Raw genomic sequence first — 24,739 nt, 5'->3', positions numbered from 1 at the left:
CCTAGACTAGTGGCTGGGTGACCCTGTGTAGCCCTTCTTGGCCCTGCCTGGCCCCCTGTCCTCCTACCCTTGTGCTGTGTCCTTCACATTCCCAATCAGCCTGCCACTTGCCAACAAATGTTATATCACATTATCACAGCGCCTACAGCACACAAACTATATTCCTGACAAGCCACTGTCAGTTCGCCTGCGATGATGACCTAATGTGATTTGCTAAATTGCATTTGTAGTGCTTTACATACTTGATTTGATTATTTCCTGCAAATCGCTGGACACGGTGATACGCTGATTAAGTTAATCGCAGCCCTCTCCAAAAAAACGATCTATAAATAATGCGCAAATGTTTAATTAAGTTGAGCTCTACCTCAATATAATTAGATTAGTATCAAACTGCTATCGGCAAATGGCCCAGATCTGTTCATAAATAATTTCTGTTTGTGGAGACACAGCACAATATTAGCTGTATATTACTTCTTCCTGCAAGGCACCATGTGACAGGAACTCTTTCTGTATTAGAATTATGAGTGAGTGGGCTCACCCATTTCTTGCATTTTCTACTCCTATCTAATTTGCTGCATGAGTTTGTCCCCATGGTGATCTTTGAATAATGACCCTAAATGTCTTCATGTTCTGTAAATAGATTTAGTGTGTCAGAACAGACAAGCCCATTTTACGCCCAGACAGACCAGCTCATGCATGATGCTCTCTCTGCCACAGACACAACTGGTCTCCAGTCAGTTTGTCTCCTTGTCTTGCGCAACCAGTGTGGCATGTGAAACCGTGGCAGCTCTAATGCGCCTCGCTCCCCTTCACTCCTCTCCGACAAATTTCATGATCACCCTGACGCTCATGGATGACTAGTCTGTCACTGCGACACCCCCACCACAACTTGGCGTGCCTCTTTTACGCTCTCTCTCTCTCTCTCTCTCTCTCTCTCTCTGTCATACACACAAATAACTGTTTATTTCTGCCAGTCCTGCTCTGTGATGTGGGGAAAGAGAGCACCTCAGGCGGTGGGCGGTGTGACGCAACGCGAACGGCAACATGTGGCGTCTGACAGGAGGGCCCTCCAGGGGAGGCTGTCACTAGATGCCATCCTCCAGTCCCGATGCGCTAACCTGGGCCTGGCAGTTCACCTGCTGCCTCACTGCATGTGTGCGTGTGTGTGTGTGTTGCCAGGTCGCTCATGATTGACTTCAAATTTGGATGTACTGTACATCCATGTCCCGAGGACGTTGAGCGCTATTACCATCAAGTAGGCTTGGGTTTTGCTAGGGTGTTGTAGACAGGAATGGCGGATGGAAGTATGCTGCGAGCTCTGGCTTCAAGGGTTGTGTGTTCAATCCCAGTGGTATTTTCATTTCTTCATTTTAATCCTATCTCAAAACTTAACCCTTAACTTAACCATTCAGAATTAATGCCTAAACATAACAGTGTAGGTGTTTTTGTTTTAACCCTATCCAAAACACTTGGGGGCCATACTTGCGAACATAACCAAGCATTTACGTTAAATGGGTTCTTGTATATATGACAAAATCCCAGGTTTTTGTATATCAGTTTCACACACATCCATGTGCTTTTATGGGAAACATATAAATGAGGTCCTTACGACATGTACGTTTATCATATATCGTAAAAGAAAAATGAAGAGCCTTATGGATTTGTCAAATAGCAGTCATGTAGACTATCATTGTTATCATTGCTTCTCGGTGGCACACACTGCTAAAGCAGTTGATTCGTAATCGATAGTGCACTTTAACCGTGGGTTTCTTTACTGAGGAAAAAATTAATCACTGCCGGTTCTTGATGCGACGAAGTGGATGATTATAATAATGCATAGCCTATAAAATGTTGTAGCCCTACATTTAGGTGTACACGTCCATGGAATATAGCCCTATGAAATATGATTATTAGGCAATAGCAGTGTGTTTGTGTGCAAGGCTAAAGAAAGAGGTATCTCCTTATTAGATTCATAATCTTCCTGCACCTCTTGTAAAATATTAGCTCAAAAGTACTGTACAGTTCCTGCACCGAAATATAAACAGTACCGGCACACAAAATGAGTACCGGCACCTATTTTAGTCCAAGTCAAGCACTGCACACTAACACAATACATGTAAAACAACATTTCAAAAGGGGGGGGGACGACTCACGTGAGATTCGAATCCTTGCCACAATCTGCGACAATTCCGTGGACTAGGCACTTTACACAAAGATAAATCTGACCAGTCATTCAAATACACGTGATAGTTGCTTTGATGATCAGAACATGCTGTTGGACTATGTTAAGGACACGTCCATCCATGAACAAGTGTTGGAACACGTCCAACTACTTTGACAATTTTAATTGGCTGATGCACTTGTGCCAGGATATAATCAGTGCCACCTGTTGAAGTTAACATAGGGCTAACTTGTACCATGTTATCTGATGGGACCAGCTCCAATTTAGCACTCTGTCACATGCAAGTAAATCAACGCTTTTCCTTGGCTGATACACATTTTGTGCGTGAGAACCCATTTAACTTTAAATGCTTGCTTATGTTCGCAGGTATCGCCCCTTTGAAATTTGACGTTTGGAGCAACTTTGACATTTGACATTTGGATAAATGTGGATAAACATCAGAATCTGAAGTAAAATTGGTCAAACCGTGAGATCTTGTGTTTGTGTGTGTGTGTTGGTTATGGAAATGAAGTCTGTAAAACAGCTTCTTCGTGTGGGTGGGTGTTGTTTTTGCAGTAAACAGTGCAGCGAGATTTCTCTGGTGAAATGTTGTTTTAGCTAGTGAAAGTCTCAGTGTTGCTTTCCCTGAATCTTCCCACCTTCTCCACTCCACCTGGTTTCAATACCTTATTGTACACCCAAAGCAGAACATCTCACAAGATTAGTAAGTAATGCAGAACTTCAAACTAACACATTTTGAACTTAATCTTAATAAATGGAACTTTGGGACAGATTTCCATTCAGGGCAAAGCTGTGGCTGCCTTGCTAGTTCACTCTTAGAAAAAAAAGGTCCTATCTATAACCTAAAAGGGTTATTCAGCTGTCCCCATAGGAGAACCCTTTGAAGAACCGTTTTGGTTCCAGGTAGAACCCTTTTGAGTTCCATGTAGAAACCTTTCCACAGAGGGTTCTAAATGGAACCCAAAAGAGTTCTATCTGGAACCAAAAAGGGATCTCCTATGGGGACAGCCGAATAACCCTTTTGGAACCCTTTTTTCTAATAGTGTTGGGTTGAATAAAACAGCTGCTGGAGGTTTTGTAAGTCCCACTTGTGCTTATACTGAAGTGTAGTGATGTGAAAACAGAATCTAGTCTCACATCTCATCTAAGTGATACTTTATGCATTTTAGGCTGATTTGCACAACAATGTTTTCCTTTGCCCGTCATGGCAGATGCTGTCTTTTATGTGGTGGTGCTAAAATCTATTCACTGGTATTTTGGAGAGCACCATTCGACTTTCAGTCATTCCTCAATGTTCAATACAGGACGATTCAGTCTCAGAACACTACATAAACTCGCTTTAGATTAAGATTGTCTTTGAGCTCATCATATCATATTAGTCACTTTACTGAAAGGAATGCTTTGGAGATGTTATTTCTCTCCTTTTCTCTTCATGTGGTTTTGTTTGTCTCTCTCCCTAAAATGAACTCTCAGTGATCTCATTTATTAAATGTCATGCAGTCATTGCGCTGGCGCAGAGTAAGTGAGCCTTGTCAGATGCGACTTGGACAGGGCCCTCCGCAGGCAACGATAGCCTTCATAATATTACATACACCTAACATAAAGATGCCAGGCTGATTCCTTCATCATATTTAAACTGCCAGTAAATGTAAATCCGGGACACTCAAATTAGTATGCTATGTTACGGTTGGTATGGTTATATAAGACAGAAGATTGGGGTGGAGGATGTATAACGCCAACGAATGTCATCATGGACAATTTTAGCTAATTGGCAACTTTGCAACTACTTACTACTTTTTAGATACTTTGCAACTACTTAGCATGTTAGCTAACCCTCCCCCTAACCTTAACCCTTTAACCTAACTCTTAACCCTAACCTTAACTCATTTACATTTACGTCATTTAGCAGACGCTCTTATCCAGAGCGACTTACAGGAGCAATTAGGGTTAAGTGCCTTGCTCAAGGGCACATCGACAGATTTTTCACCTAGTCGGCTCGGGGATTAGAACCAGCGACCTTTCGGTTACTGGCACAACGCTCTTAACCACTAAGCTACCTAACCCTAACCCCTAGCCTAGCTAAAATTTGCCACTTAGCTAACGTTAGTGTTAGAAACCTAGACACCTAGCTTACGTCAGCCACAACAAATTGGACTTGTTAACATATCATACCTTTTGCAAATTCGTAACATATCATACGAATTGTAATTTGTAACATATCGTATGAAATGGATGATGGACATCCACAAATTAATACATAGGCTACCATATCAATAGAGGGAGACCAATGTACCTTCACTATGTTATGTCTACCCCTAAGTCCAGGTTGAAACTCAAGGCGAAGACTCATGTAAAACAATACAATTCCTGATTATAATAGACAACGAGTTTCCAGAAGTCATTTTGCCCCGTCAGTTATCTTCAACATGGTTTAACTTCCTACGTTTTCCACTTGTGCGGGGTACCCCCAGGAGAGGCAGAGCAGGAGGAGGATGGGGAAGATAGAGAGGGGGTAGGGGGCTATTTAGGCCTAATAGATATTGTAGATGACTTTTATCGGTAGGCTATGTATAACTTTGTAAATCTTTGTATCTTTGGCCTTGCTGCTATTCCAGTTTCAACTGTTCTGCCTGCGGCTACGAAACCCCTACCTGTCCCAGACCTGCTGTTTTCAACTCTTTAATGATCGGCTATGAAAAGCCAACTGAGAGACCTGAGCCCTAGGACCATACGTCGGGACTACCGTCCGTGGTGACTCCTTGCTGTCCCCAGTCCGCCTGGCCTGGCTGCTATTCCAGTTTCAACTGTTCTGCCTGCGGTTATGGAACCCCTACCTGTCCCAGACCTGCTGTTTTCAACTCTTAATGATCGGCTATGAAAAGCCAACTGAGATTTATTCCTGATTATTATTTGACCATGCTTGTCACTTATGAACATTTTTGAACATCTTGGCATGGTTCTGTTATAATCTCCACCCGGCACAGCCAGAAGAGGACTGGCCACCCCTCATAGCCTGGTTCCTCTCTAGGTTTCTTCCTAGGCTTTCGCCTTTCTAGGGAGTTTTTCCTAGCCACCGTGCTTCTACACCTGCATTACTAGCTGTTTGGGGTTTTAGGCTGGGTTTCTGTACAGCACTTCGAGATATTAGCTGATGTAAGAAGGGCTATATAAAATAAAATTGATTGATTGATTGATTGTATATTGTCTCTCCCAATTGTTCTCATAATCAATACAATTATTCTTTAGTAGGCTAGTTGAAGAGTCTTACAATTTCTTGACCAATAGCCTATAGTATTTCAGAACATTCTCTCTCAACTGTCTTAACTCATAAAATGCCATTTAGCATTTTGATATTGCTCTCAGAAAAATAAAAACTGGCTTTCACGTGAAGGTAAGAAACTTTCCATGCGCCTGGTTCTTTGAATCCGGATGTTAGATGTTCCTCCTGCTATTATTCCTTCTTCATTGACAATTCTTAACAGCATCCAAAATCAAAGTGATTATGACAAGATAATTGGTGGTCTGAGTAGGTTCTCCTCTTCCTCGAACATTGGGGTGTCATCATCCTCTCTGGTGCCTGCTCGAGCCGAGTCCACCTGCAAAATACCTCCGGAGCGGGAAAACTACTCCGCCACCGTCACGTGGTGGGGAGGCGGGCTCGAGCGAGCCGATTGGAAATCTGGAGATGCGCTAATCTGTGATTGGGGGCCGGAGGGAGTGGTCTGCTGAAAACGAGCGGGGCGGGAGCATTGCGCTTCCGTGCCTTTGTGTTTCAGCTCTAATATCACACATATCAATAATTCAGGGCGCAAGCAGACGGACCCCCGCGCTATGTATTCAACTGCGCTTCAACTCGACAAGGGCCTCGTACCGCTCTCGACTGGTTATTCGATTACGGAGTGAGACAAGAAGGCGGGGAGGCTTGAGCTGAAAGGGGGGGAAAAAATAAGTTAACACGTGGAACGACTGGGTAAAGGGGACTCTCCATAATTTAAAAAAGAAACGGGAAAACCAAACCTGTCTTTGACCTTTCCAAGATTTAGAAATACACAAGGATAGCTATAATTCAAGAAAGGAAAAGGAGTTTGTCATTTGGAAAGACTGAATTTGGCTGAAAATAATAAGAATAGCAGGATACAGCCACGAAGTGCAGAGTGAAGTTGCCATAATGTTGACGGTATTACTGGGTGCAGTGTGGCTAGTGACTCTAGTGAACGCTCAGAACGAGACGGAACCAATCGTGCTCGAGGGGAAATGTCTGGTCGTTTGCGACTCCAACCCAACTTCAGATCCCACTGGGACTGCTCTCGGGATATCGGTGCGCTCCGGGAGCGCCAAAGTGGCTTTTTCAGCCGTGAGAAATACCAACCACGAGCCCTCGGAGATGAGTAACCGGACTATGGTCATCTACTTTGACCAGGTAACTTTCACTGACCTGTCTGTCTGTTATATCATACTGTACCTGGTAGGCTAATGTAGAGCGAATGTGGCGGGAGGGGTTTTGGATGACTGGTGTTGAAAATTGATAAAAAGCTCTCTATCCATGAGGTAGAGAATGGAGATTCACTGTTTCAGATAGAGAGTAGATTTATAGATAAAGGCTGGTAGAAGTAGTCAGCCTTTAAATATTTAAGTTCCTTTTGACGATATGAAATGAAGTCTGACATCTCTCAAAATAATTAAATACCAGGTCAGGGGGGTGAAGTCTTACTCCATGCTACTCCATATCTGAAAAGGTTAATAGCCACCAAATGGCTTTTCAATTAAATTTAAATAAAATTAGACCTTTGAGCCCCAGAATTTCATAGCTGGATTCATTCCAAAATTGATTAACTTGGTTTCTATAATTGTCTTCATTTGAAACTAACGAAGTTATAGCCAAATGTCATCTGCTACCTAGTCCTATTAGATGCAGTGTCATTGTGTATTGCGTGAGTTCCTTTATGTGACTGACAAGTGCCTTTGATGTTAGTGTCTTTTCCCTCTTCACACTCTTTCTATCTTCCCTAGATACTTGTAAACGTTGGTAAGAATTTCGATGAGGAGCGGAGCAATTTCATCGCCCCGCGCAAAGGGATTTACAGTTTTAATTTCCACGTGGTCAAAGTGTATAATCGCCAAACGATCCAGGTCAGTGCTCTGAATCAATACTGAAGACTTTGCTCCCGTTTATTTCAAGTGTGTCTGTGTCTGTGTGTGTGTGTGTCTGTGTCTGTGTCTGTGTGTGTGTGTGCGTGCCGTCACTGAGCGGGAGGGAGGAAGAGAAAGGGGAGGGAGAGACTGCGAACACCCGCTGGTAGACCTCATATTAGGCCTAAACTGAAAAATTATTCCTCTAGAAATAATTTGTAGATTTGTGAGATGTCATTCGACTAATTACCCAGAGAAAAGGGGTGTTTGCAGATGAAAGTCACCAACTGAATCATAATGAATCGATAAGGGTATGGAGCCAATTAGGAGCAGTGGCAGACAGTTAGCCAGTGTAGCTACAGGAGTGGCTTCAGGACCCTGGACAGCGGCAGCGTAGAATCGCTCTTCCTGCTGCGTGGCTTGGCGGCTGCATTTGACCGCAGGTGAAGACCAAACTGGTCCAACTAGACCAAAACCAAACAGACCAAAAATATATTTTGAACAAAGTTACTTGGTTGATAATATCAATGGTTACTTTAAACAATATACACAAACAAGTAACTGGCAAAATAAAGGAAACACTTCAGTAAATTAGGGATACAAAGTAGGCCTATATTGAAGCAGGTGCTTCCACACAGGTGTGGTTCCTGAGTTAATTAAGCAATTAACATCCCATCAGGCTTAGGGCCATGTATAACAATGCCCAATTGCCCATTATTTTGGCTACCATGGCTAGAATAAATCTCATTGACTTTGAAAGAGTGGTCTCAAAGGAGCATAGGAGTATAACGTGTCTGTCAGTCTGTCACCAGATCTTAACCCAATTAAGCACTTATGGAAGATTCTGGAGCTGCGCCTGAGACAGTGTTTTCCACCATCATCAACAAAACACCAAATGATTGAATTTCTTGTGAAAGAATGTGTCACATCCCTCCAATAGAGTTCCAGACACTTGTAGAATATATGCCAAGGTGCATTGAAGCTGTTCTGGGGGCTCGTGGTGGCCCAACACCCTATTAAGACACTTTATGTTGGTGTTTCTTTTGTTTTGGCAGTTACTTGTACATATTGTGCAGCACAAATCCATCGAGCAGCGACTGACAACTCATTTTTCCCAAGCCACACAAATAGAGTAATCCTTTGATTGCATTACATTAGTGAATACACTTGAATAGATGTAACCCTCTTTAAATAACATTTAACACGGACAACGTGGCTTTTAAAACCAGCCCATCTTAGAGTGTATCTTTCACTAATTAAATCATGGTCTAATTATGCCGTGAAATCCATAGGGCTTCAGTATCACATTCTGTTATTCATCTCTTATTGGAAGCTGAATTAATTAGTTGAAAACAAACCAGGCAAGCAAAATGAAAAGCTCTGTCAAACTGTATTCACCTCTCATGTCATTGACACCAACTAAACCATAAACAAGTACAAATTACAGACAACTTACTCAAGCAACTAAATAGCACACTAAATACATTTCACTGTCAATCATTTTTTTTTACAAAAGACAAATATAAAGATTTGCACCAGAAACGTATATCATCCTCCCATATAAACCAAATAATAAAGAGAAGAGGATTCACAGCTCAGTTCAGCTCTGATACACTAGTCCAACATAGCCACAACTGCTATGTTCAAACTCCCACTGTTTGATTGCCTTAGAGCTTCTGTTTGCCATGGGGAGACAAAGGGAGTGGGGGTTTATTTTCAATTTACAATCTGTAGAAACAATGAGAATAGAAATGTTCAGAACTTTTGTAAAACATCACAGTACAGTTGAAAAATATATGGCAAATAGAACTCCTATATGGATGGTGTTAAGAGATAGATGGGTGGTGTTGAATGGAGTTGAAGGATGGGACTAATAACAACTAACAACAACTAATAACAAGATAACTAATAATGTAAGCATACTGTGTCCATAATAAGTATATAGGTTGTAGGTTGGGAGCTTTTGTGAAAGAGCACAGTTAGAAAGATATGGCATATAGAAGCAAACCGGATGGACATCATGAAAATGATCTGAGAGGTTGAGAGTAGAAGAAGTTCAGGAGAAAAAACAAACAAAATATAATTATTGTAAAATTGACTGTGTCCATAAAATGTATATAGTAAGTATAAGCTGGAAGTAGAGGCCTAAGCATTGTTGTTCACTAGTTTACTCCAATTAGGGAAAGGGTGGTGGGGTTGGAAAGTAATAAAGTGGAATATATTTAAAAAAAAAGGATATGTATGTATGTATGTACAGTGAGGGAAAAAAGTATTTGATCCCCTGCTGATTTTGTACGTTTGCCCACTGACAAAGAAATGATCAGTCTATAATTTTAATGGTAGGTTTATCTGAACAGTGAGAGACAGAATAACAACAAAAAAATGTTAGAAATTGATTTGCATTTTAATTTGGGAAATAAGTATTTGACCCCCTCTCAATCAGAAAGATTTCTGGCTCCCAGGTGTCTTTTATACAGGTAACGAGCTGAGATTAGGAGCACACTCTTAAAGGGAGTGCTCCTAATCTCAGCTTGTTACCTGTATAAAAGACACCTGTCCACAGAAGCAATCAATCAATCAGATTCCAAACTCTCCACCATGGCCAAGACCAAAGAGCTCTCCAAGGATGTCAGGGACAAGATTGTAGACCTACACAAAGCTGGAATGGGCTACAAGACCATCGCCAAGCAGCTTGGTGAGAAGGTGACAACAGTGGAAGAAACACAAAATAACTGTCAGTCTCCCTCGTCCTGGGGCTCCATGCATTATCTTACCTCGTGGAGTTGCAATGATCATGAGAACGGTGAGGAATCAGCCCAGAACTACACGGGAGGATCTTGTCAATGATCTCAAGGCAGCTGGGACCATAGTCACCAAGAAAACAATTGGTAACACACTACGCCGTGAAGGACTGAAATCCTGCAGCGCCCGCAAGGTCCCCCTGCTCAAGAAAGCACATATACAGGCCCGTCTGAAGTTTGCCAATGAACATCTGAATGATTCAGAGGAGAACTGGGTGAAAGTGTTGTGGTCAGATGAGACCAAAATGGAGCTCTTTGGCATCAACTCAACTCGCTGTGTTTGGAGGAGGAGGAGTGCTGCCTATGACCCCAAGAACACCATCCCTACCATCAAACATGGAGGTGGAAACATTATGCTTTGGGGGTGTTTTTCTGCTAAGGGGACAGGACAACTTCACCGCATCAAAGGGACGATGGACGGGGCCATGTACCGTCAAATCTTGGGTGAGAACCTCCTTCCCTCAGCCAGGGCATTGAAAATGGGTCGTGGATGGGTATTCCAGCATGACAATGACCCAAAACACACGGCCAAGGCAACAAAGGAGTTGCTCAAGAAGAATCACATTTAAGGTCCTGGAGTGGCCTAGCCAGTCTCCAGACCTTAATCCCATAGAAAATCTGTGGATGGAGCTGAAGGTTCGAGTTGCCAAACGTCAGCCTCGAAACCTTAATGACTTGGAGAAGATCTGCAAAGACGAGTGGGACAAAATCCCTCCTGAGATGTGTGCAAACCTGGTGGCCAACTACAAGAAACGTCTGACCTCTGTGATTGCCAACAAGGGTTTTGCCACCAAGGACTAAGTCATGTTTTGCAAAGGGGTCAAATACTTATTTCCCTCATTAAAATGCAAATCAATTTTTTGTTTTGTTATTCTGTTTTTCTGTCTCACTGTTCAAATAAACCTACCATTAAAATGATAGACTGATCATGTCTTTGTCAGTGGGCAAACATACAAAATCAGCAGGGGATCAAATACTTTTTTCCCTCAGTGTTTGTATGTGTATGTATGTATATGTAGGTATGTTGATTTTGCAGGTTCTCCTACTTACAAAGCATGTAGAGGTCTGACATTTTTATCATAGGTACACTTCAACTGTGAGAGACGGAATCTAAAACAAAAATCCATTGTATGATTTTTAAGTAATTAATTTGCATTTTATTGCATGACATAAGTATTTGATACATCAGAAAAGCAGAACTTATTATTTGGTACAGAAACCTTTGTTTGCAATTACAGAGATCATACGTTTCCTGTAGGTCTTGACCAGGTTTGCACACACTGCAGCAAGGATTTTGGCCCCCTCCTCCATACAGACCATCTCCAGATCCTTCAGGTTTCAGGGCTGTCGCTGGGCAATACGGACTTTCAGCTCCCTCCAAAGATTTTCTATTGGGTTCAGGTCTGGAGACTGGCTAGGCTACTCCAGGACTTTGAGATGCTTCTTACGGAGCCACTCCTTAGTTGCCCTGGCTGTGTGTTTCGGGTCGTTGTCATGCTGGAAGACCCAGCCACGACCCATCTTCAATGCTCTTACTGAGGGAAGGAGGTTGTTGGCCAAGATCTCGCGATACATGGCCCCATCCATCCTCCCCTCAATACGGTTCAGTCGTCCTGTCCCCTTTGCAGAAAAGCATCCCCAAAGAATGATGTTTCCACCTCCATGCTTCACGGTTGGGATGGTGTTCTTGGGGTTGTACTCATCCTCCTTCTTCCTCCAAACACGGCGAGTGGAGTTTAGACCAAAAAACTCTATTTTTGTCTCATCTGACCACATGACCTTCTCCCATTCCTCCTCTGGATCATCCAGATGGTCATTGGCAAACTTCAGACGGGCCTGGACAGGTGCTGGCTTGAGCAGGGGGACCTTGCGTGCGCTGCAGGATTTTAATCCATGACGGCGTAGTGTGTTACTAATGGTTTTCTTTGAGACTGTGGTCCCAGCTCTCTTCAGGTCATTGACCAGGTCCTGCGGTGTAGTTCTGGGCTGACCCCTCACCTTCCTCATGATCATTGATGCCCCACGAGGTGAAATATTGCATGGAGCCCCAGACCGAGGGTGATTGACCGTCATCTTGAACTTCTTCTATTTTCTAATAATTGCTCCAACAGTTGTTGCCTTCTCACCAAGCTGCTTGCCTATTGTCCTGTAGCCCATCCCAGCCTTGTGCAGGTCTACAATTTTATCCCTGATGTCCTTACACAGCTCTCTGGTCTTGGCCATTGTGGAGAGGTTGGAGTCTGTTTGATTGAGTGTGTGGACAGGTGTCTTTTATACAGGTAACGAGTTCAAACAGGTGCAGTTAATACAGGTAATGAGTGGAGAACAGGAGGGCTTCTTAAAGAAAAACTAACAGGTCTGTGAGAGCCGGAATTCTTACTGGTTGGTAGGTGATCAAATACTTATGTCATGCAATAAAATGCAAATGAATTACTTAAAAATCATACAATGTGATTTTCTGGATTTTTGTTTTAGATTCCGTCTCTCACAGTTGAAGTGTACCTATGATAAAAATAACAGACCTCTACATGCTTTGTAAGTAGGAGAACCTGCAAAATCGGCAGTGTATCAAATACTTGTTCTCACCACTATATATATATATATATATATATATAAAAACAAACATGGGGGATTGGAAGTGATGCAGACTATTACATTAATGGAAGTTACAATCTATCTGCAATATTAAGCTGATCTACACCCCCCCAAAAAAAAAAAAAAAAGAGATTTATATGGATTGTTTGAAATGGAGATTAAGAACTTTCCATTGTCTTTCTAGAAGGATGGTCATGTATTTTGTGGAACAGGATTGTCTTACAACTCCAGTATTTTCCCATTGAAGGAGGAATACAGGGATACAGGAGGAATACAGGGATATAGGAGGAATACAGGGATACAGGAGGAATACAGGGATACAGGAGGAATACAGGCATTACATCTTGAAACATCCATTAATATCTCACCTCCTCATTCAAATCTGTGTGGATCTCATGGAGACCAGGGGAATGAGAAGTGAATCCACTGGACATAAATACATGTCTTACCTCCTCCTCATTCTATTACTTTTGAATGTAAATAACCATCCAGACTTCATAGAGTTGGCACAAGAACAGATTGTTTCAGCACTTCAAGGACAAACAGAAGCACAATTCTAATTTCAGAAGCTACCATTTGTATAAGCAAACTCCATCGTCATAGAGTGTTACATACTGTATGAGCCCCAAGTACAAACCCCCTGAAATAATACATTAACCAACTAATCAATAACTTTATTTTAGTATGAGTCCCTAGTGGGAATGGAACTGTGATTTTGGGCAGTGGCCAGCCAGGCCAGCGGGGCTAGCAGACCACAGTTTTTACTAGCCCAGGTCCAAAGTCTGTGCCAACTAACCGGCGGGCTAATTGGACAGATTTATTACTAGCCCGGTCTGAAAAGTACTAGACTCGGGTTAGCGGGCTAGCTTATTTTCAATCCAAATAAGATAGAGCAGGCAAACAGTCATTCAAACTGACAAGAAAACAAGCACTGAGTAGTGTAGGGAATCATTGTACCGTCTAAATCGCTATGAAATATATTTTCAATTACAAAAAATAGGATTTTACAACTGTTTGAAGCTTCAAACAGCGGTTTTGGTCCACCAGCTTCAAACAGCTGTAAAAATGATATTTGTTGTTTTTTTGTTTTAGATGTTACAATGATTCCTTACACTATTCAGTGCTTGTTTTCTCACATAAACTGAAATTGAGCGAACAGCGTAGAATTTTAGAACCTGGAAATGTGCGATTTCCACTAGATAACACATCCACAAAGTCAGAACAGCTTTCCCAGTTTGACAACAGATGCTGCTCCGGCAGGAGAAATCAATAGGCGAATATTACAGCCAATCACAACACTGGCGGGTAAGTAATACTGTGAAACACTATCATTCCAATAATAGCGGCAGATATATTATGGACATTTTCTGAAATTCCAATGCAAAAATTCAAAATAATCCTATATGTAGCACCTTTAAAAGCATACTTCTCCCAAAAACATGACATTTTTAAAGATAACCTTGCTGCCCACTGGCCAGTCACTGTGTCTGCCTTCACCCAGTGAAGAGAAGAAAGTGGTCTGTTGTTATGTAACTGCTGTCATCTGTCTGTCTGGACAGGAAATTATGTGAGATGAGGATGTCTGCTTTTTCATTACAGCTAAGTGCTGCATTAAACTGTGGGCGGAAACCCACTCACCAAATGTATATCTAAATCTTCTCGCACTGGGCTTAATTGGGTGCTTACGTATTAATGAATTCAGCAGCTCAATGGAATGCTGACACCATGCACCAGCCATTATTCCATTTACACATCCATGTGCTATAATTGCAGGGGCTGGCTGGGAGTGATTGAGCGATGGTGTTTTTGGGAAGGGGCTTGTGAATACCCCCCCTTCCCAATGAACACAGTGCTCAGTCAGTCGGTGAGTCTGTGTTCACCACTCACCCTTCTCCCTAGCCGCCTCCCCTTCATTACTCGGCTGAGAACAGGTCCATCCTGCCACTGTTCTGTCATCCGTTTATTAGTCCCATACATCACTGCCACAGAGGAGGGATTTTCCCCAGTTTGACCCTCTCATCCAGCTGAACGAGGTTCCCTCTCCCCTCCTCACTGTGGATGGGTCTGGGTGAGAGCTGAGAGAGCCTCCCCTGGGCCCTGGCTGGTGGGAGTGATGTAGAGCTGTGGCCCTCCTCCAGTCCACCTCCCTGCCTGCCTTCTCACTGTGGACTCATTTAGCACACTGAACAGAGGCTGCTCTGTCCTCTCTCTCTCTCTCTGTCTCTCTCTCTCTCAAGCTTTGCTGGTACAAACCAAGGCCTAGGATAAGTGTTTTGATCACTTTTATGCTTTTTTATGCGTGATTTAGAGGCTGCTGTTTGAATGTTAAGGGCATGTTTGAGTCAAGGAGTGCTCAACCTGCAGGTGCTTTTCAACTTTGATCTTAAACTCAGCACAGGGAGGGTGAACTGTACAATGTATGAATCTGAATGCGTGAAATTATGTGATGTTCATGTCTGTGTTCACTGTGTTCTAGTGTGTGTGTGGGTGGGTTGGTAGAAATGTATGTGTACTTTACCATATCTAACTGTAATATCTGTCCTGTCTGTCCTGTAGGTGAGCCTGATGCATAACGGATGGCCTGTGATCTCAGCCTTTGCTGGGGACCAGGATGTTACTCGTGAGGCTGCCAGTAACGGAGTGCTGATCCAAATGGAGAAGGGTGACCGAGCCTACCTCAAACTGGAGAGAGGAAACCTCATGGGGGGCTGGAAGTACTCCACATTCTCTGGGTTCCTGGTCTTCCCCATGTAGAAGACAAGGAGACTGGAGGGACTAATGCTTCTCAGCTTGGGAGACTAGAGAGAGAGAGAGAGAGAGAGAGAGCGAGAGAGAGAGAGAGAGAGAGAGAGAGAGAGAGAGAGAGAGAGAGAGAGAGAGAGAGAGAGAGAGAGAGAGAGAGAGAGAGAGAGAGAGAGAGAGAGAGAGAGAGAGAGAGAGAGAGAGACAGAGACAGAGACAGAGAGATGAGTAGGGTATAATTAGGCGGGGCAGGCTCTCCAACACACTCACTCCGCTGCCTGACTACAGCTCTGGACAGCCAAAACTTTTTTATCCTCAGAAATACTATCATTTAAAAACATTAAAGAGAGTAAAACTAGAGGCCAAGTCCACCCCTTTCCCCACATCATCTCTTTCTGCATCTGCTTTGAGGAATGTCTCTGTATTACCTACAGTGTCAAAGAGCTGCATCAACCATTTTTCCACATACCGTATGGCCATCCATCCCCATCCATTTTCTGTGACGCCATTTTTTTATTCTATATGTCTGTGTACAGTCTGACAATATATTTTCTACATCCCTTCCACCTCCAATGTCATTACAAGTCCAAACAGATACTGGACTACACCATTGAATCCTCCTCACTCATCACTCCTCCCCATTCCTTGTTCTTCACATATATTGATCCTCTGTTCAATACTCCTCCTCTTCTGTGCTGTTGTTTTATCCTCCACTCTGCTGCTCTTCTTTCTACCTTCTTCTCCCAGTAAAGATGTCCCTGCTTTGCATTGGTTGGAGGATTGCTGAAACTCTAAAAGACTCTTGCTATATACTGGATATATATATAAAATCTAAAAGTTTCTATATGATATAATCTATGATTAACAGAATCTGGTTGAATATCGTATTTCCGTATTTCAATGTTAACATTTTGTGATTGTGAGTGGATTATGAGGCTGCCCTTAACTACTGATGCTTCTTGTTCTTGTTTCGGTCGAAATGTGGCTAAACTGAAACTATACCAGAAAAACTATAAAGGAATTTTATTATGATTATTAACTGTATAAATCCTCCCGTTTATTTATCAATCAATTTATCTATAGTTTTTTATTTTCTTTGATCCAATAAAATTGAAATGGTACTTTTATTTTTCTTAAACCTAATCCGAGACTCTCATTGCGATTCATTTGCTAAAACCTAGTTGGCATAACATCTAAGACCGTCTCCACCCATCACCCCATCTTCCATATCACTTACTCCAAAAAGTTGGAGTAAGTGATAATCAAGATGTAGCGTGTGCGTGTGTGCGTGCGTGCGTGTGTGTATACAGTATGTACTGCATGTGTGTGTTCATGTGTACGAGAGCCAACGTTGTTCTGCATGTGTGTGTGACAGTGTTTTCCCAGTGATATTGTGCTGTCTTCCTGGCCGCTGATCCACTGTAAAGAGAGATTCAGTCTGGTGATTGGGGGCTTCCTCCACTCTTCTCTTACTGCTGCTCACTCTCAAGACTTTAATGAGCTCCTGGGGGGAAATTAGTGCTGGCATAATAAGCTAACTCTGCTGCTTATACAAAGATCATGTTATGTTCATTTCTCCCATTTTCTCTTTTCCTCTCTTTTCGTCCTCTTTTTCCACTCTCGCATTCTGCTCAAGATAAGCATTTAAAGAGCGGCGAAGGGAATTTTAACCTTGTGATGTGTTTTTATGTCTTAGTGATTATGTAGTCTTGTTTATCTATGTATTTATGGGTAACCTTTTGGTGTTACCTTTTTTTAATCCGTTTATCACTTATTCATTTATGAATTTAGCTTGTGCGTACAAGGCCTTTCTTACTGCGCGGTCAATCCAAGGTCCACGTCCTCTAAACATAATTTGATTGAGGGAGATGAAGTTAAATGTCATTTTCTGCAGTGGGTCACAGCCTAGCAAGCAGGGTGGTTTGGAGAAAGCCAGGCTGGCATGGCACCCTACCTGATCTCACCCCTCTGCCCTCCCTCATCCTCTCCTCTCAATGTCAGGGAAACAGCTGACAGTGAGTGTGAAGCCCATGTATGGAAATGTACACAGATTTCTTGCTGTCCTCCACACTTTCCACATTTCATATGGGCGGGCAGACAGACAGGGCCTATGGCAGGACAGCTCAGCTCAGCCCTGAACCAAACACCCTACGAACCCCATGACACAAACCCCATGGTTCGTCCTTCTGCTTTTACATGTCTCACATGTGTACGTATAGGCCTACTGTATGTGCTGTGTATTGTCAACATTTGTCCTGTTTCATGTTGCAAAGTGGGTGAGGAAAGATTCTCATCATAGATTTAGGGTAGAGTGAGAGTTTGCGCATTTGAGCTGACTTGTTAATATCAAGGGTCTTGTTATTCACAGAGAAACGTCTTGCTTAATAGTGAGTGATATGTGTTTGGAGCTATGATTTGTTTTATCCATGGAGCGAGCTGAGAGGAGGGAAGTGGTGCATAACCTTTGGGAAGTGGATATTATTCGTACATGACTGACTGAATGTGTACTTTTTTTGTACTGTTTGACTGTATGTGCCATATGCACTGAGTTCACTGGAGGCTAGTGGAGAAAGATGAACTGAGAGATGAGAGATAGTGTTAGAAACTTAGTTATTAATTGAAATAAATAATTCAGTGGATGTTCTGATTCTGTAGCATGTAGTGTCAGTGCTGGCACTGAAGCGTCTAAAATGCAGAAAAAGAGTAGAGAGTGGCAGCCATATCTAGTGGTAGTAATCTGGGCAGTGTCTGGTGAAACTAATCTGGTAGTCTGGGCCGTGTGTGGTGAAACTATTCTGGTAGTCTGGGCCGTGTGTGGTGAAACTATTCTGGTAGTCTGGGCCGTGTGTGGTGAAACTATTCTGGTAGTCTGGGCCGTGTGTGGTGAAACTAATCTGGTAGTGTGGGCCATGTGTGGTGAAACTATTCTGGTAGTCTGGGCAGTTGACTGGAGTGATTCATGCGATCCATCTCTTCCACTCTGGCAAAGTTCGAACGCAGTCCTAGAACAACGACGGCGGGAGAGCAGGGCCCCTAAAGCAACAGGGATAGAACGGCCATATGGTAGCTGTCCTGGATGCGCTCTCCAGCTAATGATCGATAGACGGGTAGGAGCGATACATACAGTAGGTGACCATCAAACCACACACGTACGCACAAATGCACAGTTGCACACACCACGCACACGCACGCAGCCATATCTAGTGGTAGTAGTCTGGGCCGTGTGTGGTGAAACTAATCTGGTAGTCTGGGCTGTGTGTGGTGGTAGTAGTCTGGGCCGTGTGTGGTGAAACTAATCTGATAGTCTGGGCCGTGTGTGGTGAAACTAATCTGGTAGTCTGGGCAGTGTGTGGTGGTAGTAGTCTGGGCTGTGTGTGGTGAAACTAATCTGGTAGTCAGGGCAGTGTGTGGTGAAACTAATCTGGTAGTCTGGGCAGTGTGTGGTGGTAGTAGTCTGGGCCGTGTGTGGTGAAACTAATCTGGTAGTCAGGGCAGTGTGTGGTGAAACTAATCTGGTAGTCTGGGCAGTGTGTGGTGAAACTAATCTGGTAGTCTGGGCAGTGTGTGGTGAAACTAATCTGGTAGTCTGGGCAGTGTGTGGTGGTAGTAGTCTGGGCCATGTGTGGTGAAACTAATCTGGTAGTCTGGTTAGTGTGTGGTGGTGGTAGTCTGGGCCATGTGTGGTGAAACTAATCTGGTAGTCTGGGCAGTGTGTGGTGGTGGTAGTCTGGGCCATGTGTGGTGAAACTAATCTGGTAGTCTGGGCTGTGTGTGGTGAAACTAATCTGGTAGTCAGGGCAGTGTGTGGTGAAACTAATCTGGTAGTCTGGGCAGTGTGTGGTGAAACTAATCTGGTAGTCTGGGCAGTGTGTGGTGGTGGTAGTCTGGGCCATGTGTGGTGAAACTATTCTGGTAGTCTGGGCAGTGTGTGGTGAAACTAATCTGGTAGTCTGGGCAGTGTGTGGTGGTGGTAGTCTGGGCCATGTGTGGTGAAACTATTCTGGTAGTCTGGGCAGTGTGTGGTGAAACTAATCTGGTAGTCTGGGCCATGTGTGGTGAAACTATTCTGGTAGTCTGGGCAGTGTGTAGTGAAACTAATCTGGTAATCTGGGCCATGTGTGGTGAAACTAATCTGGTAGTCTGGGCAGTGTGTGGTGGTAGTAGTCTGGGCTGTGTGTGGTGAAACTAATCTGGTAGTCTGGGCAGTGTGTGGTGAAACTAATCTGGTAGTCTGGGCAGTGTGTGGGGGTAGTAGTCTTTGCTGTGTGTAGTCTGGGACGTGTCTGGTGGTACTAGTCTGGGCCATGTGTGGTGGTAGTAGTCTGGGCAGAGAGTGGTGCCGCCATGCAGCCCCACTGAGGCCCTCATTAGTATCCGCTGGCTGGCCCAGACGTCTTAGGGTGTGACACTAACAAGAGCTGAGGGCCCAGCCACGCGGAAACACACACAGTATAGTACAGCAGAGAGAGAGAGAGAGAGAGATGCTCAGTGAAAGGGAGACATTATCTTTTTCTGTTTAACCTGCCATGAAACAGTTGGGGCTCACAGGAATACAGTGTGGCAGCAACGTTTGGGTGGTGTAAACAACATTTGTAGACGTTAGGGAGATGCTTGTGGTGGAGCTGTTGGTAAGGCATGTAGTGGAGGTTAGCATATCTAGGGAAGCTGCTGTGCAGGTTCTGAATTTTATACTAGGCCTATGTGTATTTTTTCTGCTCACTCGTGTGTGTGTGTGTGTGTTACAGTAGGAGGGCAAAGGATCAATGATAGAGTACCCAAGGTGCTGTCTGAGGAGATGAGCTCATGATTATTTATCGTAATATAAATGCAAAACCTTTGCGTGAGACTGGGTGAGATAAGGTAGCCCACTGTAATTTGTTTTGTCGCATACACCAGGTGCGTCGGTTGGGCACATGCCCGGTCCGTTGACTGGAGTGATTCATGCGATCCATCTCTTCCGCTCTGGCAAAGTTCGAACGCGGCCCTAGAACAACGACGGCGGGAGAGCAGGGCCCCTAAAGCAACAGGGATAGAACGGCCATATGGTAGCTGTCCTGGATGCGCTCTCCAGCTAATGGTCGATAGACGGGTAGGAGCGATACATACAGTAGGTGACCATCAAACCACACACATGTACGCACAAATGCACAGTTGCACACACCACGCACACGCACGGACGCACACGACTTAAGTTTAGGACAACGTGAATTTTAGCTTTTATATTTCGATACCAGCACTTCTTATACAGTATATCAAGCAATTTAGAGTTGGAAAGACGTTTAAAAACAAGTGTAATGTGCGTTATTACTTTGTCTATAAGGGAATAAACTATATTCCAATATCGACATAAAAAAATGTGGATCATATTCAAAGATATTGATATGAGTCCAAGTAAAACCCAGCACGGCATCCACATAGACGTGACCCCCAGAACGCCCTGATCAGGCTTCCGACAGTGTACAGTAGGTTATTTTAAACTCTACTCATAATTGCTGAGCGATGAATAGACAGCCTGACGTTCCATGTCATATTGTGCCTAATTGGCGAAAACACACTGTTGCTGTACACACAAATAAAAACACTGTTAGTGGAAGGAAAATGTCAGGCTCATTTTAGTGTCGAGTCTACTTAAGTGGCCATGTGCATTGAATATGAATCGCATAGAGTAATTGTAAATTCTTTATCGAGGAATGTTTTTTCTAGAGAGTTGCACTTTGGTCCCAGCTCCCTGAAGAATTAAGCTCGACGAAATGTGGCAGTATGTTCAGTTAGTAGGCATAATGAAATAACATTTGTAATAATTTTCTAAAATATACACACTTGCAATATGTATAAATATTATATTGCTGTCTTGGTAGGCTGCGCTGAGATACAGACCATACAGGCCAGGGTTGTGCGAATGTTTTCCGATTTAAACAATTGTTTTCTTGATTCATGTTTGATTCGTGGTGTGAAATAGATTATCACATGAATGGTTTGCACCTCATCCTATTCATTTGATAAAGACATTGTGGAATATAATCGAGAGGCTGTGAACAAAGAAATTGGCTACTTGAAAAATGGATAGCCTAAAATATGATGCACTGCTAACTATATAATTGCGCTATTCATTTAGCAGATAAACGTGATTTTCTTTTAACCTTCATTAAAATCCACAACCGATTAAATTGATCAGAGGGAATATGACAAGCAGTTGTTCAAAATACATTTCAGTCTTCCCCAGAACTTCGTCCCCCAAATTGCTCAGTGAGCACATCTATAGACTTTCCCTCTCTTACAATCCCTGTACGCTGAGGGGAGGCGCAGTCACTCTCCCGGCTCTATCATAGCCAATTTTACACCAAATTAGTCTTCAAACAAGCTCAATAAAGACAGACTCTAGTTGGCACCCCGTGCGAGTGTAAACATGATTATTTCTAGGAAGTGGCTTCAAATTTGGAGTACAGTGACAAGCAATTAGAAGCCAAGTTAACGGTGGTAATTCTTCAAATGCTGTGGTGAAAAGAGAGAAGGAGAGCAAGCGCTGCAATTAAAAGGGAACGTGGCGAGACCCCACAGATTTAATCTTAATTGCCATATGAGGGACCCTATTAAGGATGTTTACTTTTACTGTGATGCTCGGGCAAGAGGGGAGTTATTATAGCGGTTCTGAAATTAAATTAACCGCCCGCTGGATTTGATATGCCTACTGCTGTAGGGATTGTGAGTCGACAGCTGATGGTAGCGGATTTGACACCACTCTTGTCCGAGGTTATTTGAGAGCGTATCCGGTGGAGACAATTACGCACGCTTTCTGCAACCCAGAAAATATTGTTTTGAACGTGACCATGATTGTTCAGTTTTCTGGGTTTACTTTTAAGTCAGTAAGCTATAGTTGCATTTATGTAGATGGTTGTTTTTCTGGCTTTTACTCAGGCTGATTGGTAGATTAAATGCTTATTAAGCATCGATCTGTTGACGTAACCACGGAAACTACGCGCAACAAACAGCGAGTTATTAATCGCCTGTCACGTCCCACATGGGTAAGCACTCTTAATTCGCATAATCAACTAAATCAAAATTAGATTCTGTTCGAAATGTATTCGTTTCACTGGCTTTTTAATTTACCCGGTTCTCTGTGGAGCATAAGGGCTCATACATAGAAGATCGAACCGCCAGGTAACACTTTATGATTAAGTGATAAACCACGCTGTTTCATGTGCGTAATTACATTTTACATTTTAGTCATTTAGCAGACGCTCTTATCCAGAGCGACTTACAGTTAGTGAGTGCATACATTTTTTTTCATACTGGCCCCCCGTGGGAATCGAACCCACAACCCTGGCGTTGCAAACGCCATGCTCTACCAACTGAGCTACACTGAGCTAATGGAGGTTGTCGGAATGATGCAATCTGTTTCAGGGCGCAGTGCCAAGTACACTTATGGCACGATTAACCTATTGTCATCCATGTAGCAGTTATAGTTGTGTATCACCGTTTCTTTTTTGTACGTAACACACTCTTCTCTGAGTGATGGTGATGGAGTGTCAGGTCCGACCCTGGTGCCGGTGGTTTTTAACCCATTCTCTTGCGCACGCACTTTTGAATTCCAATTAACTATTGCTTTTTTATTTTATTTGTACTTATCCCCAGCCCCCTATCATCACCATCACGACCGCCAGAGCTACAGAACAAATGGAAGACTCTCCTGAGATCAAATAAAAGGAGGAAACATTGGGAGGAATAGACATTGGGAGGAATTCCCATCACTTCACGACTCTCTTGGCAGTGTGTCACCTCGGTCGCAATGGGCCATGTCGGACATGCCGTGGCCTTTACTGCTCAGAAAGACAACATTTCGTTTTCACTACTTCTGCACCTGTTCATGTCGCCTACCAGATTTATACTAACATTTTAGGCCTAAGTGTAGTCTAGTTCCTCTATGTTAATTGGAAACCAAACAGGATCACAATAAACGCGTTGCATAACACGCATCAACAAAGGAAGACAAACTCAAGCAGTTATTGCTTTCTGGTGAGCCTCTGCACTAGAATTTAATGTGCCCCCGGCGCGCCTTTCCTCGGGGAAATAAAGCGGCAAACCACAGGGATTAAAATGGTTTACAAAATGTTCAAACATAACACTGTCAGCTGCTAGAAAATCTGGGGAATCGATGTTGCTGTGGACTGTCTCTCCTGATAAGTTTCGTACACGCTGCGTTTATGAATAGATGGTGTTAAAATTTGTGCACCAGAACCTTATTTTAGCTCTCCAACAGATAGTTTTACAGATGCTACTGATATGTGACAAACTCACCACATAAACACTCCTTCTAACCGTTGAGTCAATATCAGGAAGTGACACATTGTGCTAGTTTTCTCACATTACCTTCTAGACTCAAACTCTGACTTTATATTATCACAGCCATTGCCAAAGAAAAGTGTGATTTACAGATGCAACCAAACCATCTACTGTTCTTTCTTCGTGTGTAGGTCTCTTCTCTCATTTAAATGTTGTCATAATTTTTTTGACGTCTGCTGTCCACTGTCCTGTGGTGCTGAGTGTCCGATCTCGCAGTCCTGACTGCGCCACTGTCCATGGTGCTAAAATCTCAGCTCGTCGCTATACATTGGACCTTAAACGTCCTTCTGTGTGCGTGCATGCGTGTATAAATACGTGAAAGAGAGTGAGAGCGAGTGTGTACTGGCTGAGTGGTTCAGTAATTTGGAGCAATGGGGCTATTTTGAATGGAGCTGTACACATAGACTATTAGGATATTACATTTATGGTCCTGCAATTCCTCCTAGAGCTCTTTAGGAGCTGTAAAACTGTCTCTGCGCCTAAACCTGTCATTGCTAAAAAAAAAAAAAAAAAAAAAAGGCCTGCAAATCTATGTCATAAAATATGGATAGAGGTAAATAGAAGAAGAGCAGCTGCACACAGAACAGAGAGCAATCATATGACTTATCATGACTGAATAAGTAGTCTTTATAAAATTACTTTGAAGTCAGAGAGATAAAATGTGTGTGGGTGGGGAGGAAGGGATTCAGTTGTGGCTTAGTTGCCTGTTTGGAATCTATGTTATTCTTTTTTCCCACTATGCTTCCATTATCACGCAGCCCTATTACAATTATAATCATGAATTAATAGATTTCAGGCAGATGGTCATTAGGAGTAATGTTCTACTTTTTTCTAACATTTACATATTAATGCCTAAGTCAATAATGCTTTATTACATGGCTGTAATGTATAATGAGAATTTCATGTTTGATCCCTTATAATGTCCTACTATTATCATGTCCATGACTTA

General features: G+C 43.0%; 1 protein-coding gene and 1 long non-coding RNA gene across 2 annotated transcripts; both read left to right on the top strand.

Moving 5' to 3' along the window:
* The first annotated feature begins 5,897 nt into the window (after window positions 1–5,897).
* cbln1 (cerebellin 1 precursor) lies at window positions 5,898–15,555 on the top strand. The gene is made up of 3 exons (XM_041837329.2): window positions 5,898–6,602; window positions 7,193–7,312; window positions 15,265–15,555. Exons 1-3 carry the CDS (start codon window positions 6,351–6,353, stop codon window positions 15,460–15,462), a joined length of 570 nt encoding a protein of 189 aa, XP_041693263.2. The 5' UTR covers window positions 5,898–6,350; the 3' UTR covers window positions 15,463–15,555.
* A 49-nt stretch (window positions 15,556–15,604) lies between these two features.
* On the top strand, window positions 15,605–24,323 carry LOC123493214. The gene is made up of 2 exons (XR_006661992.1): window positions 15,605–22,608; window positions 23,083–24,323. It is a non-coding gene; the product is annotated as an uncharacterized LOC123493214 (long non-coding RNA).
* Window positions 24,324–24,739: the final 416 nt, after the last annotated feature.

The sequence above is a fragment of the Coregonus clupeaformis genome, chromosome 19 (genome assembly GCF_020615455.1).
Source record: "Coregonus clupeaformis isolate EN_2021a chromosome 19, ASM2061545v1, whole genome shotgun sequence".
Lineage (NCBI taxonomy): Eukaryota > Metazoa > Chordata > Actinopteri > Salmoniformes > Salmonidae > Coregonus > Coregonus clupeaformis.
The sequence above is the reverse complement of the archived record's forward strand: the minus strand, read 5'-3'. Positions and strand labels throughout refer to the sequence as shown.